This window comes from Monodelphis domestica (assembly GCF_027887165.1).
Source record: "Monodelphis domestica isolate mMonDom1 chromosome Y unlocalized genomic scaffold, mMonDom1.pri SUPER_Y_unloc_1, whole genome shotgun sequence".
Classification (NCBI taxonomy): Eukaryota; Metazoa; Chordata; class Mammalia; order Didelphimorphia; family Didelphidae; genus Monodelphis; species Monodelphis domestica.
The window spans coordinates 324,957-342,587 of NW_026605000.1; the positions used below are offsets into that span (position 1 = coordinate 324,957).

General features: G+C 36.4%; 2 protein-coding genes across 3 annotated transcripts in view; both read right to left on the bottom strand.

Annotated features, from left to right (window-relative positions):
- On the bottom strand, positions 1–17,164 carry LOC130456235 (Krueppel-like factor 5). 2 transcript variants are annotated; one of them, XM_056809916.1, is made up of 5 exons: positions 17,070–17,164; positions 6,168–7,011; positions 5,061–5,120; positions 2,334–2,562; positions 1–179 (listed from the first exon to the last, which is right to left on the bottom strand). In XM_056809916.1, exons 2-4 carry the CDS (start codon positions 6,988–6,990, stop codon positions 2,384–2,386), a joined length of 1,062 nt encoding a protein of 353 aa, XP_056665894.1. In that variant the 5' UTR covers positions 6,991–7,011; positions 17,070–17,164; the 3' UTR covers positions 1–179; positions 2,334–2,383. The 2 variants fall into 2 exon arrangements, with proteins under 2 accessions (XP_056665894.1, XP_056665893.1); XM_056809915.1 differs by lacking the exon at positions 17,070–17,164 and adding an exon at positions 8,011–15,708.
- LOC130456237 (PHD finger protein 6-like) overlaps positions 15,848–17,631 on the bottom strand; it is a 20,723-nt gene continuing 18,939 nt past the window's right edge. Inside the window, exon 7 of the mRNA XM_056809919.1 lies at positions 15,848–17,166. The gene's annotated coding sequence lies outside the window, so the exon portion shown is untranslated. The remainder of the gene's footprint in view (positions 17,167–17,631) is intronic.

Here is a 17,631-nt window from a genome sequence, read left to right on the forward strand (position 1 = left end):
TTTGTTTCTATAGTGTTAAATTTAATATATATTCTTAACAACAACAACAAGCTATGTGTAACAGATTCATAGCTTGATATACAACCAGGTTGTTCTTTTCGTTGTATTTAGAACTGTTTATGTCTGTTGAAACTTGTCAAGTCCTAAAAAAAAAGGTATGAAGGAAAATTTGGAGGCACCTGCAAAAGTCCAGACAAAAACAAAATGTAAGAAAAGCACTTTGTAAACCTTAAATTGATATTTAAAATGTTAATTACTCATTCAAACCAGTATTGACCAACCTCTCTTTCTATAAAGTTCCTCTTTTTTTGGCTTTTGTAACACTGCTGCTAGTTTTCTTCTTAACTCTTTAATTCAGGGCTTCTGAGTTTCCTTATTCTCTTATATCTCTCACAGAGAATAAGGAAACTCACAAGGCCCTCTATCTGGGTCTCTTCTCATTAAACTATCTCCTGGTGAGAGTCCCATGGTTTTAATTTCCATCTTAATGCAGATGATTACTAGCAACTTATTTAACCTTTTTGGTAGTAGATAACTATAGTCCATGGTATGCGGAGGATCTGTTTACAAACTTTAAAGCACTGTATATCACCTCTTCATTCCCTCATATTCCACATTCATTTAGATACCAAAACTGCCCATTGTGCAGCTAAAGTATCTCAATTTCTTCTCCAATTTTACATAGTAATGTTCTTCCTAAAAAGAAGCTGTATATGACTGAATAGGTAAAGCAAAGAATTAGGATTAGAGAAATTCTAAGGTCAGATCCAGCCTCTGATAAGTCACAACTAACTTTCTCTGACTTGGGCAACTGACCAAGTGTCAGAGAAGGTGTAGATCTACACCGATAAAAGGATTTTTCTCATTTGTGATTTCTCTTGTTCGATTCCTCATACATCCTCATATATCCTTATAAATCAATGGCATGCCAATATTACTTTTTCTAATGAAAAAACATTTTGATGTCCCTGCACTAAAAATTTCTCAATCTTTGGCATTTAAAATCCTTTAGAATTTGGCATCCAACTATGTCATGAGATTTCACCTTAATTTATAACTATACTCCCATATCCTAAGCAAGCTCTGTATCTTTGCTTAGATTCTGAGAAATTCTTTTAAAATTATTCCTCAATGCACATTGGCTACAGGAGGGAACATAGAAGGAGGGGAGTATGATATGGAAATCACTTTAAAAGACTGATATATATTAATTTAAGGTCGCCAAGGAATTCAGCTCTGTAATTCCTAAATGAAAACTCAAGTCAGCAGTCAGCCTTTTATGGAGTTGTTTTTTTTTAATTACTAACATGAGGAAGAAAGGTATTAGAGAGAGAGAGAGAGAGAGAGAGAAAGGGGAGAGAAGGGAATAGGGCTTAAATACCCCCTTCTGCTTAGGCTGGGCCAAAGGCCCAAGACCCTGGATAGCCAAGGCAAAGAAAAGAGATCAGTTCCTATATCACTCATGTGACCAAAATGGAGAAACAGTCTGAGGGCCTCCACTCCAAGCACCAGGCTCCAATAACCTCCTTTCCTCCACACAGGAAGTCCCCAGACTCCTCAGCTGTCCTCTACCTCACTTCCTATGTCTCACCTGTGCCAATGGTGGCTCTAGCTTAACCCAGGACCACCCAGAGGTCTGTCCCCTTTGCACATGTCTGTTGAAGGCCATATTCTCAAATAATTAAATCTTGATCTTTGCTGCAGCCCTTCCTAAATCCTGTTACCCTTAGTAGGGTGGAGATTGTAGTTTCCAAGACCTGATTCTGTCATTCCAAGTATCTCTATTGTTATTGATCAGGAAATAGCCAAATCCCATCCTCTAAAGAATGGTTTGAACAGGGAGGAGTAGTTTTGAAATTCACAGGAGGTAAAGAACATGAATCATTTAACCATGAAAAATTTTTATTAATGAAAAATAAATTATTCCTCACCAAGAACTTACAGCATTTAGGGGCATGGAAAAACATTTGGCTAGTTACAAACAGATCCTGAAATGACATTTTCTATAAATCTCGATTCATCCATGGAAAGGGGATAAAGTGAGGAGAAAATAGTGAAGAAAAAAAAGGAGGCATCAGTGGAAGCAATGGAGTAAGGAAGAAAAGATTGGAAGGAAAGAAAAATTAAGGAAAAAATCAAGCATTTTGTAGAAAGAACAAAAAACAAAAGGTAACAGGGGGAAAGGGAATAAATATAAGGAAATAGTAAGACTACTCTTCCATTCTTCTGAATGTATCCATACTGTTAAGTGAGAATTGGCACACCTATAAGTATTTTTGCTTATGTTCTATGTTAATCACAATTCAACATTAGTTATATATGAAACTACTTACCTTTCAAAAGAAAGCGATCTGTGGGACCTTGAATGGTGAAAGATGCTCCATTAGATCAAATGTTTCTTTAAGTGAAAGGTGAGGTGATCAGAGCGGGAGAAGCAGCGGCCACAGGCAACGCATTTAAAGGGCTTAGCTCCTGTATGCTTTCGATAGTGCCGACTAAGCTCATCAGAGCGGGCAAAACACCAGGTGCATCCTTCCCAAGTACACTTGTATGGCTTCTCACCTGAAAAGAGAAAATAAGAGTCCTGGTTGCTGAGTATATACAAATATCCCCAAGACAATTGTCTTATCCATAAGAACAGAGATGATGGTAGCAACAAGGATGATAGGGCCAATGACAACTCTAGCAATTGTCAAAAGATGAGAGCAACTTTGATTTAAATTAATTATACTGCCTGACAATATTAGATAATCTCATTAATTCAAGATTTCCTTTCCTACATGCTTGTCTAGCCTTGACCATAATGCAAATGGGTGAGTACCAGGGGTGGGAGAAGTCACTACTGAATTCATCATCCAAGTTAGTATATTGTCATCCAGTAGTTATCTGGCATCATAAAAGGGCTGAAAATCACAGAAAATAAAAATTGAAAGGATCTTCCAATCACCTTCCAAAAGAGATCCCCAAATAAGAACTCACAGGAATATTATATCCAAAGCTCCCAGGTCAAGAAGAAAATGCTCCAAGGAGTCAAAAAGAAACAAGTGAAATATGGAACCATAGTATTATACAGGGCTAAGCAGCTTTTACATTAAAAGACCTGAGGAATATATTTGGAATATATTCTGAGAATCTTCAACCCAGTGAAACTGAGTACAATCCTTCTGGGTAGGAAATGATTATTATTTAATAAAATTGAGGAATTTCAAGGACTCCCAATTAAAAGACCAGAGCTAAACAGAAATATTTACAAAAAACATAAATTTCGCAAATAAACAAAGATATAAAATACTTAATTCCATCTCAGAAAAAGAAACTGATGCCATCAGTGAATCCTCTAAAGAAAAATCGTTAGGGACATATAGATCCATAAGTGATCTACTATTAAGCTTTCAAAGAATTAATATAGATCTACTATTAAGCTTTTAAAGAATTAATCCCACCATTATATAAATTACTTGAAAATTTTGACAAAGAAGGATTCTTGCCAGATTCCTTTGAGAAATAAAACTATGGATCAATTTCTCCAATAAACACTTCAAGCAAAAATTTTAAATATCATTCCTATGATTAGGTAAGATTTATATGAGGAATGTAGGACTGGTTCACTATTAGAAAAACTATCCTAATATCAAAAACAAAGCCAACAGAAATTATGATTATCCCAACAGATAAAGAAAAAACCTTTGACAAAATACAACCCTCATTCCTATCAAAAACAGTGGAAAACATGGGGAAAAATGAAGCTTTCCTTAAAAAGATTAGTATCTGCCTGAAACTATGATCAGCAATATTATGTGTAATGGAGATAAGCTAGAAGCTTTCCCAGGAATAAAGGCGAGGAAAAGGTGTTCAATATCACCATTATTCAGTATTGTAGAAAAAACTAGCTTTAGCAATAAGAGAAGAAAAAATAAATTAAAAAATATAATAGGAATGAAGAAACTGTAAGAGTATTCAAAAGATTAATTTCAAAAACAGTTGAAATAACTTTTAAGGAAAATTGGCTGAATAAAAAACTCACAATGACATTAGTCTTTCTAAATATTACCAACAAAGCCCAACAACAAAAGATGGGAAGAGAAATTCTGTTTAAATGAGCATGTCCTGGATTTAAGTGAAGCATAATTACATTAACCTCACTTTTTTTTTTAAGTCCTATCCTAGAATCCATACTTTTGATTCCAAGGCAGAAGAGCAATAAAGGCAAGACAATAGGGATTAGGTAACTTGCCTAGTCACAGAGATAGAAAGTCTCTGTCTAGATTTGAACCCAGGATCTCCTCTAAGCCTGGCTTCTCAATCCACCTACCTGCTCCTAGCTTCATTCTTTCTTCTAGAAACACCAAAGTCTGATGGCAGGACAAAAGTTACAATGACTAATGACAGGATATAGTGGATGACATTTTACAGATGAACAATTACAAGAGCTAGGAAAGACTAGAAAGGACTAAGAAAAAATAAGAAAACTTTATGAACATTTTTGGGTTCAACATCATCAAGTACCATTAGAAGTCAAAGAAGGGATGAAATGAGGAAAAGACATTTGGATTTGCTGAAATGATGGTCTTGGAGAACTGAAATTTGGTTCAGGAGATAAAACACATTATCTACAGAATAATCTTTCAAGAGCAACTTCCCAAACAGAAGAGAAATTTGGCCAGTAACTGGCACAGAACTATAGGAAACTATTCTTAGTTCAGCTACCTGAGCCCTAATGACGTCTAAATAAAATAACTGGTGCAGCTGGGTAGTTCAGTGGATTTTGAGAGCCATGCTCAGATGGGAGTTTCAATCTGGCCTCAGACACTTTCCAGCTGTGTGACAAGTCACTTGACCCCCATTGCCTAGCCCTTACCACTCTTTTGTCTTGGATCCAATACACAGTATTGACTCCAAGATGGAAGGTAAAGGTTTAAAAAAAAGTACATAAATAAATAAATGAAATAATATGATAGTGGTATGTGCTATGTTGGAAAACTTAAGGAAAAAAGTAACTACAGAAAAGGTTTAAGTGAAGTCACTTGAAACCTGCCCTTATCTTCCTTGCAACAATTTACCTGTATGGGTTCTCTTGTGAGCTTTCAGATGAGAAGTCTTGGTGTAAAGTTTTGTGCAACCTGTAACACAAGAAAAGGGATGATAATTTTCTGATTCCAGGTGTCTGTCTTAAGTCAGTTCATCTGGTCCCTAGAGAAACTACTATCATCATCCAATAGCGGACCTTAACTCCCAAAGTCATTGGTCCCTAATCCCAACCCTTTTACTGCTCCTCTTTTTCTAATTTCAGACCTCATCCATGTAGCTTCTCTTCTAGCCTACTTCTCAGTGAAATTTTTTAAATAAAACTTCCTTTCCTGAACATCCTCTCTTTCCCTAATCCTCTCTCCTCCCCCACTTTGTCTAGATGTGGAACTATCATGATCTTCGAAAACAATGACTACCAAAAATACTTTAAGTAAAAAAGTTCATATTTAATATGTAGCCTATTAAATTTTAAATGCTAGAGTTCCTGACATTTGGGGTTTAGGAATGCATTCCTCAAACAGGGAAAGAGAAAAGAAATAATTTTGTACACTTGTTTTAGACAGCATGATCCTATTCTATCAGCTAGGGGAAATCATGCCACTTTTAGGCCCTGGGAAGATTCCAGGAAGATGGGACCTTGGAGGCTGAGAGATGCTTAGTTCCTTCATCATTACCCATCTTCCTAGGATTTTCCTCAAGGATTTTTAGAGCTGATCTTGGGCACACAGTTTCTTACTTCAGTTCAGGTTTGGCTCCAGCAAAAGATAGCGACATACAATAGGTAGCTAGGCTTTTCCTTCCTTTGCTCTTTTCCTACTGAATCTTAAAAGCCATGAACAAAGAAGCAAGCTCCATGGAATTGTTTTCCTCACCCCCTATTTTATGCTGTTACTTTGATTAGTCACAAATCACCAAGACCTTCTTAGTATTTTCAATAGAGATTAGAGCTGTTAGTTTTTGTTGCTATATCTTGGCCTTTAGTTACCTGCACCTTGCTACAAGGGTACTTCTCAGGAATTCAGTTAGTCCTCTGTTCTCTTTGTAAATAAAGGAACATATACATAGGACATTAACCATATAAATATAAGGGGTTAACTACATGGCTTACAATTTTAAATGTACTGGTATCTAATGCATACCTGGATAATCACAACGATGAATTCTCCTCTTTTCTATTTCTTGGTAGTTTTGCTGGCTGAATTTTGGTGCCCGGATAATAATATGCCCAAAGGGCAAATGACCCAAGTTAACTGGAACTGGTTGTAACTGAGGTGCCTGTATGAGTCGTAGGCCATAGAAAGCTCCAGAAGGTGATGGAGAGGAGATGCTAGTATTCATCACGAGCTGGTTCTCTGGGCTTCTGGGCTGAGAGTTTGGTGGTGATTGGGGTAGAGCTAAACCTGGGACAGAGTAAAATTGTCCACAAAATCCAAAATTTCCTGGCCCTTGGGGAATATTTAGGAAAAGCCGTAGCTCATCCCCGGGTTTAGGAAGCTGGAAAAGAGCAGTGGATCCAGTGCTCTGATTCCCAAGAGTAATGCCCTCAAGGTTCTCTGTTGGTAAGGCAGAGACATTAGAACTCACATTGCAATCTTGCATGGGCAGCTGAAACAATTGAGTAGGCTGTGGAGCTGGAAACAAGGACATCTCTCCAGGAATTTCCTGCTTCATGACCATGTTAACAGACATGGATTGTGGAATATTGAACATATTGGTGAATTCTGGTAAACTCGGTGTGGAGACCACTGAGGAACAGGGTGGCACAAAACTGGCAGCAGTTTCTGTACTGACCTGCGGATAGGTCAGGAAATGTTTGGAGGATCTCTCAAGCCCCACATGCAGATTCCTGGCATTTGGCAGCATCACATTGACATTTCTTTTGTCTGGGAAAAGGGGGAACTTCTCTGTTGTAAAATAATCATCCACCACTGAAGTGCTCTCATGGGAATGTTTCTGTTCCATGGTTAATGACACCAGTGGTACCTAGTTGAAAAGGTATTAATTTATATCAAAATGCCCTATATAGGCTAGAGAGAATGTAAAATCTAAAAACCACAAAACCCATTTGTTTTAGGAACAGGTAATGGAGCAAAAGAAATCCCCTAGTAGGATAGCAAGGACAGTTTGGGATTGTCCAGCTCAAAGATTCTGGGACTCTGTAATCTATAATCTGATCTGTGATTTAGAACACAATTTTAGAAAATTCAAAAAAGGGCAACAGTATTTCATTTCTAAGGAATCTATTCTGCTCTACAAATAGGAAAGATGACACTGGGATTTAACTTCTCACAGACTGAGTCTTGCTGGAGAGATGTGGTAGTCCAGCCACTCACATTGAAATTCAGGGCTTTTTCCATTACACATAAGATACTTTTGCCTCAGCCTAAGTCAATTACATTCTATATACCTTTCATAATGACGCATGCTAAATTTGGTGAATTTACTATCAAATATTTTTTTAAAACTAGACAAATTCACTATTTGAATGACTGTCACTTAAAGCCTGCTCTCCATTTCTCTGCTCTCTTCTGTCAGATTACTCTCTGAAGATAATGAGACCAAGCAGAAGAGGTAATTTATACCATCTGATCTCCAATATAGCTTAACCTTGTCTCTTAAATGTCACAATCTTTTAACGCAACAATCTGATAATAAATAATTACATATATAACTCGGTTTTAAAAGACACTTTCAGCTTCCAGTAATTTCACTTCTTTAACTTTGAGACAGAACAAATTTTCCTCAGGTTACACTTTTTTAAACTTAAGGTCCTGGTTTTATATTTCAAATCATACATTATCACTTTGGGGATCAGTGAAATTATTCTTTAATAACACATAAAGTAGTTGAACTTTCTCCTTAAAACAACTGTTAAGAGATTTAAGAAATATTTTTTCTCTTTCTATAAATGAATTTGAAACCCATCAGCTATAATCACAGTTAATAATATAATATGATGTACAAAGTTTCATCTTATCTTACCCCACTGTAATGAACAAGCATTCAGAATCTTCTTGCTTCCCCTTTCCCTCTCATCACATGAGAAAGCAGTACCACAAATGAACACTTCACCAATAGAATCTTTAGCCTTTGCCTAGCGATAACTTTAAACTGATGATGCTGAGAACTTTGGCTGTATGACATCACTATCCTCCCTTAGCAATGGTTTAGTCTGAAGAATGTACCTCAGTCCCATAATATTTCTCATAGTAACTGAATGTCAATTGGATCCCTTTTCTTTCAGTTTACCCAAACCATAATCAAACATTTATAATAAAAATGACATCTGGTAGTATATGTGTTGGGACTGTTTTGGGGGTGAGGATATAGTAAGAAGTACTTAGTGTATGAAACCCTATCGTAAAATATTCAAAAGAGAAAAGAAATGTCTATGGTTTAAAAACATATTGTTTGTAAGCCTACACAAAAAGTCCTTCTGAAATGTCTGTTAGGGCAGTTATCCTAAGCTGTGGAAAAACTCTCTAGACCCATTTTTTAAATGAAAATTCAATGAAAGAGAAGATATTTCTTTTTGGAGAACAGATCAGTTTTAGCATGGATGAGAGCTGACCAGAAGTGAAAATTTTTGTAGTCACAATTTGTGAAACAGTTTATTAAGACTGGTAGAAATATTGTAAAAAGTACCTCAAATCCAAAGTTCAATCCAACTTGATTTTCCTCTAAACTTCCTAACCCCAATACACTAAACAATGAACAAAAAGCCCTAAAGGAAAGTTAAAATGTTTGTAGAGCCAGACAGGCAGAGAGAGACAGAAATAAAAGAGATGGACAGAAGTCGTTTACTTAAATCTGAATATTGGCTTAAGAGTCAGTCTGATACAGGCAAGGTTAATTAGGGTGTTGTACAAAGGACTGACAATTCAGATTAACTGATGCCATTGTAAGGGAACAAGGTTTATTATAAGAAAATATAGTAATAATGTGGCTATAGCTAGCTAGCTAGTGTAATGAATAAGAAGATAAGCAAAGGTGAGTATAATAAGCAAGGTGGGTAAAGGATTTTAGGAACATTTTTTATCTTGATTAGGAAGGACTCTAAGGAAGGGATGTTTGTTTATATAGTTGTTGCCTTACATCTCCAGGGAACTAATGTGACTTTCTCCATAGTCTACATGGCTTTACTCATGGTTCACTCTGTTTGCCCACTGTGGGAAGCAAACAATATAAACAGGATGCTAATGATATGTTAAATATTCCAGGGCAACTTTTCCAAATTTTGTTCTCTTCTGTCCAGACTCAGAAGGCACAGATTGTGGAAATTGAGCATTATGAACATAGTCCTTTGTGACAAGGGAACTGGATCTTCTGTATTTGCTGCTCAGGCATCTTCTGGGTTCTTTTCATTGTTTACAGCAATGACATAGGAATTGAGGGACATTTCAGCCCACATCAAGCTTAAAGCACTTAGTCAAATTCAGGAAACTGATACACTTAATTATATCCTTAATTATATATTTGGATGATCTGCACTTCTTCCTGAGTTAGAAATCAATTATGTTTTCTCCAGACTTGTATCTTATTGTTTCTGTAGAGAGATGGAATCCTGGCTTCTCTTTGTCAGAGAACAAATTTCCACCATGACTTTGAAAAGACAGTATTACAGTTGTAATAAATTTGCTAGGTCACTTAAGGGGTCAATCAAACAGCTTCCTTTTCCATTATTTCTTTTTCTAACTTCTTTTACTCCCTCAGTTCAGTCCAGTGCTGAAAGATATCAAAGAACATATCTAGAAGTAGAGACAACTGATATAACATCTTAAATCTTGCCTCATCACTGTTTCAGAAAAATACTAGAACACAGGGAAAACTGGCAGAATGAAACTGACATTTCCAGAGATGGGATTCTTCAAACATAAAGCTTAGGAACATGTATTTCTTCTACTTTTTCTCATGACTTGGAGCAAGGAGCTTCACAAATTCTATAAAAGTGCCCACAGCATATATTTCTCACCCTGGGGTGCTGGCTAGCTGTAAAAAATAAAAATAAAAAATTCTCAGGTAAATGTTTCCATGATAACTTCAGTGCCTGAGCACTAAAAGTCCAGTTTCCCTGCAATGACTTTTAATATAACATTTCCAAAAGTGTATTTATAGAGCATAAGTCATCTATGTAGAAAGAATATGGGGTTAAATGTTGAGAACTAAAAAGGAATTGACAGCTACTTATTCTTCTCCTGATCTACTTCCCTGAAATGCAAATTAAATGTGTTGCTGTAATAGGACCTAAATGTCCCAATGCTCCCTTTTCCCTCCAAACAATAGTTAAAACTGATTCTTTCTTAAAAAGCAACAAAGTCGGGACTTCATTGACTACAGAATGGAGTAAGGATCAAGCTGTACCTCCCCTGAGCTTTTTTGTAGCTCCTGTCAATATTGATGTTGTTCTGGTGACAAGGGAATAAAGAGCTCGTCCACACCAGAGCATCACCTCCCTCAATAAAGTTGCCATTGGTGCCATTTGATTGCCAGCAGCCCTCCTGAGTGTTTTCTTACGCCTTAGAAACCCCAATTAGGCAGTCCCTGGTGATCCCTGACATCCCTTACTCCTGCGTCAGTAAACATTTGACAAAAATTATATACTCATGATCATGCAAAATATTTCCATATTTGTCATGTTGTGGAAGAAAAATCGCCCAAAGGAAATAAAATGAAAAATAGTATGCTTTGATCTGCATTTCAACGTGCCCTTCTGAAGGAAGACAACATTTTATCATTATGAATCCTTCAGAATTGTCTTGGATCATCATATTTCTGAGAATAGCTGTAATTCACAGCTGATCTGCATCTTTGGGGTGAGGGGTTGCTGAACCCATTGGTTTCTACCTGCACTCACTCAGCTCTCACCTATGGTTTCAAAGATGCTGTAGAATGCACAGGGTTCACACTTCAGTAAAACCATCTCAGCACACAGACAACCAGGTCACGATTAACCAACAGGTCTCAAACCTATTGGTGACTTAGAGGAGGGGTAATTTACTCCAACAGTATAAATATTACCCTCCGGTAGATGGGGTAGATAAGAACAATTTATTCTGTGAAGACTGTAATAATCTCCCCTGATTGTAACAATGAAGGTACTTAGCTCTTCTTTCATAGTGAAGCTAGAATTGTAATCCACAATTTATTTTTAGATATTAATCCACAAAAGGTAATGTCAGTATTTGAAGAACATCTAACCATTTTAACTAAAAAAAAAGTGTTGAGTAACCCAAAAAGAAAATCTAACCAGAGAACGTGAGAACTAAAGAGTGAGCTGTCCTGGAGAAAAGCATCTGCTGTGATTGGTAGATGTGAAATTTAGGGGAGGTGACACAAGAGAAAAAGATTCTTTAAAAGGAGACATTTCAGATTTGGTGATTTGAGATGTATTCCGATTTGAGTTTCGAGTTGGAGGCTCTGACTCAAGAGGAGTGACTAGAAGACAGACACCCAGGCTTCTTTCTATTTATTTAGACTGTCTCCTTAGGAGTGAAAGGCTGACTTAGTGGACCTTGCTTTTTTCTTCCCCCGGCTGGGGCTTAGAAATTTTAACTGATATCAGAAGAAGCCAGAGTTTTCTCTATCATTCCTTAATATCTTCCTTTGATTGTAAATATTGTAAATAAACTACCATAAATTCCATTTACTTTAGAATTCATTTTGGGATTTAGAAATTAAATCCCTGGCAACCACCTATATAAATATTCAGAGTCCAACCACAACTAAATAATTCCAAGTCATAAACACAATGGAAAAGAGTCCTGTGGATGCTACACATCAGGATCATCCACTGCATCCTAGTCTTGACTTTGCTGTGGCCACTGGACTTCAATGACTCTGAAAGAGTGAGGCCACTGACTGTGTGCAACTCTGCATCACTTAAATTCAATTTATGCTCGAGTCATAAAGATATCACTCATTCAATTTTGCATAATCAAATTCTTATCTACTCCTCAGTACCACATTCAGTCACATTTGGGACCACTGGAACAAACTTCTCATCTGTCCCTTCTGCTGAGAAAAAGACTTCATAAGTCTTCCCCCAGCTCACTGAAGGACTGGAAGACTGAATTGCTTACTCACAACCTGGTTTAACCCACCTGACCTGATGGTTTGCCAGCATGTAGCTATTGGGCATATAGTGCAGCTTCTTGGAGCTACACTTGAGAGGTGGGTTGGCACCAAAATAGACCTGGAAAGGGCTTTGGTAAACTCTTCCAACCAGAGGTACAAACCCTCTTTGAAATACTCCTTATATGTTTCCTATTCATTGATAGAGCAGTAAACTGGCCCATTCTGCATTTATATATAATCTGTTAAATCTGGCTAGTCCTCTGGCAGATCTCTTTCTTTCCTTTTCTTTTTCTTCCTGCATTTCTTTCTTCAATCTTCCTATGACTATTAGAAATAAACTGGGTACATGATCTGTGACTATATATTGTTGGCATTCTGGTTTTGAAGAAAATTGTGAGAAAACTGTAGAAGGCAGTAAGACAGCAAATGGTTAATTGTGGGAATTGAGTGAACCACATTACTCCATTTTGTGACTCAAATTCTGGAACTAGCTCAGTTCCTTATGTCTTCAATGTGGGCCACACTCAAATTCGGTCCTGTAAGGAAACTTTATTTAACTGTGGAAATGGGGAGAAGACTTTACTGCATTATTTGAAGCTAGTCCTGTACATTTGGGTAGCCTAATTGCTTGTAGCTGCTCTTTAGAGATCTTTCACATAATGATCTGGATACATTGACCAGATATGAAGACTGATGCAAAGTGTTATTGTATATTTCAAGCAATCCATGTCTGATAACTAACCCTAATCTGAACAGTGAGTTATTGTTTCCATTCTCCCTTGATTGTTTATAGTTACTTAGGAGGAAGGGAAATCTCTTTTCCGGAATTCAGGAAATTTCCACCTTCTCTTCCTAACTTGTAGTCTTTCACCCGATTAGAAATCAGATTTATGTTGAATTTTTCCTTTTAAATAATTAGTCATGTCTGATTAACCGTTTCTATTTAATAAATGTCTGTCTCACCTTAAGTTACCAGTCCAACTCTAGTGAGGAAGGAGCTTGGTCCTGATTATGAATCAGATCAAACTTTTGTTTGCTCAGTCATTTTGTCTTTTGCCAGTTATTTTGTCTGGTCCTTTTCAGTTGTGTCTAACTCTTCCTGATCCCATATGGGGTTTTCTCGGCAACAGTACTGGAGTGGTTTGCCATTTGCTTCTCCAGTTCATTTCATAGATCAGAAAACTGAGGCCAGCAGGGTTAAGTGCCTTGCTCAGGGTCACACAGCCAGATCTGAACTCAGGAAGATAAACACTTCAGATCAAGTAGTCTACCACTACACCTAACTGCCCTAAACTGCTTGCTGAAATCCTGGTGAAAAGTGTGTTTATGATCCAGGTCTTGAAGCAAGGGTCACTCATTGAACTTTGGAGACCTGTGGAGAAGCAATCAATTTTTATCAGAGTATTTGTCTCTTTTCTTGTCCTGATGCCCATTTAGTTGATGGAGAGACCCTGACCCTGTTGGTTGCCAACATCACTCACTCAGGACAACCCCAGGTTAATGAAGGAAGTTCAAACTGGTCAAATAAACTGCTGACAGTTTGGGTGGGGCTTCAGAACCTCAACAAAAGGGAATCTCTCTCTCTTTCCCTACTTCCCCCCAGAGCTTCTCAGGAAAAAAAAAATCTTCCTTGTCTAGTCATCATGTTTAATATCATTCAAGATATTCCTCTTTCTTACAAAAGGTTAATCCTTCCCCCATCCATTAAGATGTTTAGAGGTTTGGATTTGGTTTTTTTGTTTTTTTTTTTTAATCCTTTTCTTCTGTTTTAGAATTCATACTGTTGGTTTCAAGGCAGAATAGAGGTCAGGGCTAAGCAACTGGAGTTGAATGACTTGCCCAGGGTTACCCAGCTGGAAAGTTTTTGAGATCAGATTTAAATACAGGATCTCCCAACTCCAGCCTGATTCTTCATCTGCCCTAAGATATTTAAATGTTATGAGTCCCATACTCTTTTGCATTGTATTTTTAAAAAATAATCCTTACCTTCCTTCTTAGAATTAGTACTGTGTATTGGCTCCAAGACAGAAGAGCAGTAAGGGCTAGGCAGTGGGGGTTGAGTGACTTGCCCAGGGTCACACAGCTGGGAAGGGTCTGAGGCCAGATTTCAACCCAGGACTTCCCATTAATAGGCCTGGCTCTCAATCCACTGAGCTACCCAGCTGCCCCCTGCACAGTATTTTTTTTTAAATCAGCAATGAGCCTACTTATTCCCTGAGGAAGGCTCCTTTGAATTGCTAAAATCAGTTCACTGGAGGTTGGGGGGAGAAAAGAAGATGATTGAGCACAAGCACTACTGACACAGATGAATGCATACTTTCTCTGGTATGAGGAAGGAACCTAAAAGAAAAGTGTCAGTAAGGAGAATTTAATTTAATATTGCATTAATTTACTATCAGTTTGTCAAATTTCTCTTTGTCAGAAGGATATCCTGGATAGTACAAATTTCTCCCTACCCATCCTAGAAAACACTAGGATAATCCATCTTACTAACCTGGTCTTAAGATATTTTCCCTCTTCATCAGGTTGGCCTGGAATCCACCCTAGGAATATGAATTCTGTTTATGTGAGACCCATAGAATCATAGAGTAAAAACTGGCCAGAACAATGCCAGTTTCCTTGCTGAGATGGAGGCTGCAACTTCAGGACCAGACCTCATTCCTCACATGATCCCACAAGTTTAGACATAAGGAAGGGTAGAAGAAAAGGTTAAAAGATTAGGCATGGGGTTCTTTCTGTCTCTATGTTGCCTTTAAAAGAATTCCCATAGCAGGAAGAAATTAATCTATATAAATTGCACATAGAGCTGCCTAGTTAAACATCCTAATGACTTCAGATTAACCAGGGAAATTTATTAAAGCTGTGATCTATTCTCAAGCCTACATCCTGACCTGGGAAGAGATCAACTGGTCATTTTGCTGTTAAGTGACTCACTCCGAAGACTTTCTACCAAGATGGCCCAAAGAAATTAAATGGCATCCTAATCAAGTCATGGAACCTTAGGTTAAGCTAACTGAGGATCTCAGAAGACATAGTCTCTCAAAAAATGAGCTAGAAAGAGATAAGCCAATGTATTTAGTAGAAAAATGAACACTCTCAGAACTATTTCTTCTGGCTTTAGAGGGATTAAAGAAATCACATCAATCTAAGTGAATCTGGAGAAAAAAAAGAAACCCTCCAAAGTCCATTTCATTAAAGGCCTCTGGAAACCACTATAAGGCGTGCCCCCCACCCTAATTAGTATTCATTTGTCCATTCTTGAGGAAGCTTTATGAGTCATCAGTTTTTTGAAGTAGATAAATGTAAAAGAAAAGAGAGGAAAAACTCATCTCACTTCTCAAGCAAGGGACTTCTGAAATAAGCCAAGAGGTTCTTCCCTCCCTTTAGATACTTATACTTGTTATACATCCTATAAAGGACAATAAAGAAATAAAGGCTAACCCCATACAAAGGAGAATAATAGGCTGCCCCCGAATCCTAAGAAAACCAACAGAGAAGATCATTTTCCATTCTCCTGCATACCCCATCTAGTGGAAATTCATTTTTGTCTTCATATTCAAACACAGTAGACACTTCATTAGATGCAACTGCAACTGATGAATAATGACAACTATATGTAACTACTCACTACTAAAAACTGCCCTAGATGTATTTATGAGAAGAAAATAACAATATTCAAAACATAGCCAAAAGAAATATTAGCAAGTATATCTAGAAATAAAGACAATGGAACCAAAAATGGACATACTTATGAGGAATGTTTTTAATCCAAAGGGTCCACTTTGTTTTTTATATTTTAAGCAATTTAAAGAAAAAATATGCATTTTAGCTCAGTTTTACCACATTTCACAAAGCAAGAATATTTTCATTTTTAAAATGTCACTGTTTCAGTTAATTTTGAGTTTTCCTAAACTGCCCTCTCTACAGGCAGGTTAACACTTCTAAGAAGAAATGTATAATATTTTTAAGTTATTAGAGAATTTGGGAATACAGAAATTTCATATAATGTGCATATACATTTTAAAGGAATAACATGAAATGCAAGTATTTTACTACAATTTCCACAAACTGAGAGTATTCCAAAGTAATTTTTAGTATATTCATGGAAGATTACAAGACACAAAAAAGTACTCTTAAAAACTGCAAGGAATAAATTTATATGAAAATGCCAAGAAAAACTAAAATAAATGCTACTTGACTATAAAATGATTTTTTATGTTTACAAAAACCACCACTAAGGGCAAAGGCAATCATAGGGCTAAAGGAAATTTATTTAATATCATATTATAATTAACACTCAGTAAAATAATAACCTGGGCACAAAAGTATAATTTTTATAGTGTAAGGCACTAAGGATATATGACAAAATGTGAATACACTAAATTTAAATTTTATATTTAAAAGCAATTTCTTACAAGAATGAAACCAATTTGTTTCAAGTACTTTTTAAACTACACAAAAAGAAAACAGCTAGAAAAAACATCTCTCAAGTCACAAATTATATCTACATTCAGGAACTCAAAGCAAAAAAGTACTTTTAAGCATCATTCTTGTTTATATAATGTAAGAGTAGGTGGCAATACAATGGAATATTTTTTTATAATTTTCTTATTTAAAAGAACACTGTTCTAAGGTAAAAATAAATAAAACAATTACTGGTAACTAGTTTTGAGAGCCTAGAAACAAAAACAATTTAAACGGAGAAACAGAAATTTTTAAGTAAGCCTTTCTGAAAGTAGGCTTTAATAAAAAAGACTATAGGAACTAATTTTGTGTTTCACAAAGTCATCATTTGTACTTAGCCTAGCATTCAAAATGTTGGATCTTATTAAATTTCATAACTATGTCTACTTGAGGAAAATTATATTCAGATAATAGGAAACATTTTATTTTTTTTCAAAAGGCATTTTCTTATTGATATTTAATGAAGAACATAGTAACATAATGTTGTAGGCAGAAGATGGTACCTGGAGTCAGTTTGATTCCTGGCTCGCTAACATTTATAGTCACAAATCTGATGGTTTGGTGGTCAAGTTTCTCAGGCCTCTGAATCCTATTTTCCAACTGTAATATGGAACAAATAAAATTAATGTTATACACTTCACAGTATGCGTAAAACATTTTTAAACTTAAAGCACATAAAAATGTGAGTGATTACATTAAAATCACTGATTTAAGAGTGAAAATTAATACAGAAAAACAGTAGTGTTTTAAATCTCTTACTTTTTCCTGTTAAATTCACAAATGATCATTTTTACCATAGTAACCCTATGTTTTAGGGTATGTGCCAAGGGATCCTTCTTATTAATTTACATACAAGCGCAGCAGATCGTGTATCATTTCACTTGAAAACCTTACCTCCAAATTGCTGTGCATGAAGCCTGGAACTGATTTCTTATAAATCAACTTTTTTTGTCTATCATGGGCCCCACCCCCTCGGCAATCTGGTATAGTTGATATCTCAAAGCATAAAATAAAAGCCATAGAATTACAAAAGAGACCAGTTAAGAAAAAATCTATCCACTTTGC